This window comes from Tarenaya hassleriana, unplaced genomic scaffold (genome assembly GCF_000463585.1).
Source record: "Tarenaya hassleriana unplaced genomic scaffold, ASM46358v1 Cleome2317, whole genome shotgun sequence".
NCBI classification, from domain to species: domain Eukaryota; kingdom Viridiplantae; phylum Streptophyta; class Magnoliopsida; order Brassicales; family Cleomaceae; genus Tarenaya; species Tarenaya hassleriana.
Genome location: NW_010965642.1, coordinates 1 through 1,178, shown reverse-complemented (window position 1 = coordinate 1,178; position 1,178 = coordinate 1). Strand labels below are relative to the sequence as shown.

At 47.3% G+C, this 1,178-nt stretch overlaps 1 protein-coding gene across 1 annotated transcript; it reads left to right on the top strand.

Annotated features, from left to right (window-relative positions):
- Positions 1–183: 183 nt before the first annotated feature.
- Positions 184–1,149, top strand: LOC104815444 (the record flags this gene model as incomplete). Its single annotated transcript, XM_010543824.1, has 1 exon — positions 184–1,149. A coding segment is annotated over exon 1 (966 nt), but the record flags the coding sequence as incomplete, so codon positions are not given.
- Between the last annotated feature and the right edge of the window lie 29 nt (positions 1,150–1,178).

The following is a 1,178-nucleotide window of genomic DNA, read 5'->3' as shown; positions in this document are numbered from 1 at the left end:
GCTGTATATATTCCTCTGTAAAGCTCATATCTATAATGTGAAATTCATTCAAACCTTAAATGGTATCAAGAGCTGGTTCGTCGAAAGACTAAATCACCCTTCCAGCCCTAATTTTTTTTTTTTCCTCCTTCTTCCACTGCCGATCTATTCTCTTTCCGTCTCGTTCTTCTTTCAACAGCGCCAATGGCCACTGATGGAAGCTCTTCCAACAATGGCAACCAAGCCACCCTCCCCAATGAGACCGTCACCCCATTCAATACCGAAAATCCCTCGCAAACATTGATCAATATCAATGTTTCCAATGTCTCCAAGTTAACAGCCACCACCTATATCCCTTGGTCTGTCCAAATCCGAGCATTGTTACAAGGCTACAATCTTGCTGGATTTCTCGAGCCCGATGCTGCTCCTCCAGCAACCATCACTGCGAACAATGCAGTGACTGCCAACCCTGCTTATGAAGCATGGTTCCGTCAAGACCGGCTAATATTTGCCGCTCTCCTTGGTTCTCTCTCCACGTCGTGTCAGGCTCTTATCACCATGTCTTCGACATCAGCCCATGCCTGGAACACGTTAGCTACTACCTACGGTCGATCAAGCCGCGGTCATGTGAAACAAATCAAAGAGCAACTTCGTCGTTTTTCTAAGGGAACCAAGACTATCGACGAATACATGAATTTCTTCAAGGTAAAAGCCGATGAGCTTGCCCTTCTTGGAAAACCCATGGACCATGAAGATCTCATCGATCTCACACTCGCCGGACTTGGAGATGAATACAAAGCCGTAAAGGATGTGATTCAAGCAAAAGACACGACTATATCCTTCATTGAACTTCATGAGAAGTTACTCAACCATGAAGTGGATGTTCTTGCTTCTCAATCCACACACTCGGAGGTTCCAATCACGGCAAATGCCGCGACTCACAAGCCACGACAATCTGGTCGTCAGAACAACCGACAACAATATGATCCTCGGCTGCCAAAGACTTTCAACAATGGTCCGAGAGGATACCAAGGCAAATGCCAACTATGTGGGGTACACGGCCATAGTGCAAAGTTTTGTCGTCTTCTCCGTGGCAGCCCCGGTATCCTACCGAATCCTTCTTATGGCTTCAGCCAACATCATCCGTCACCGACCGTGAATGCAGCCGCGGTTGGTACAGCCAATTCCCCGTCATGGCT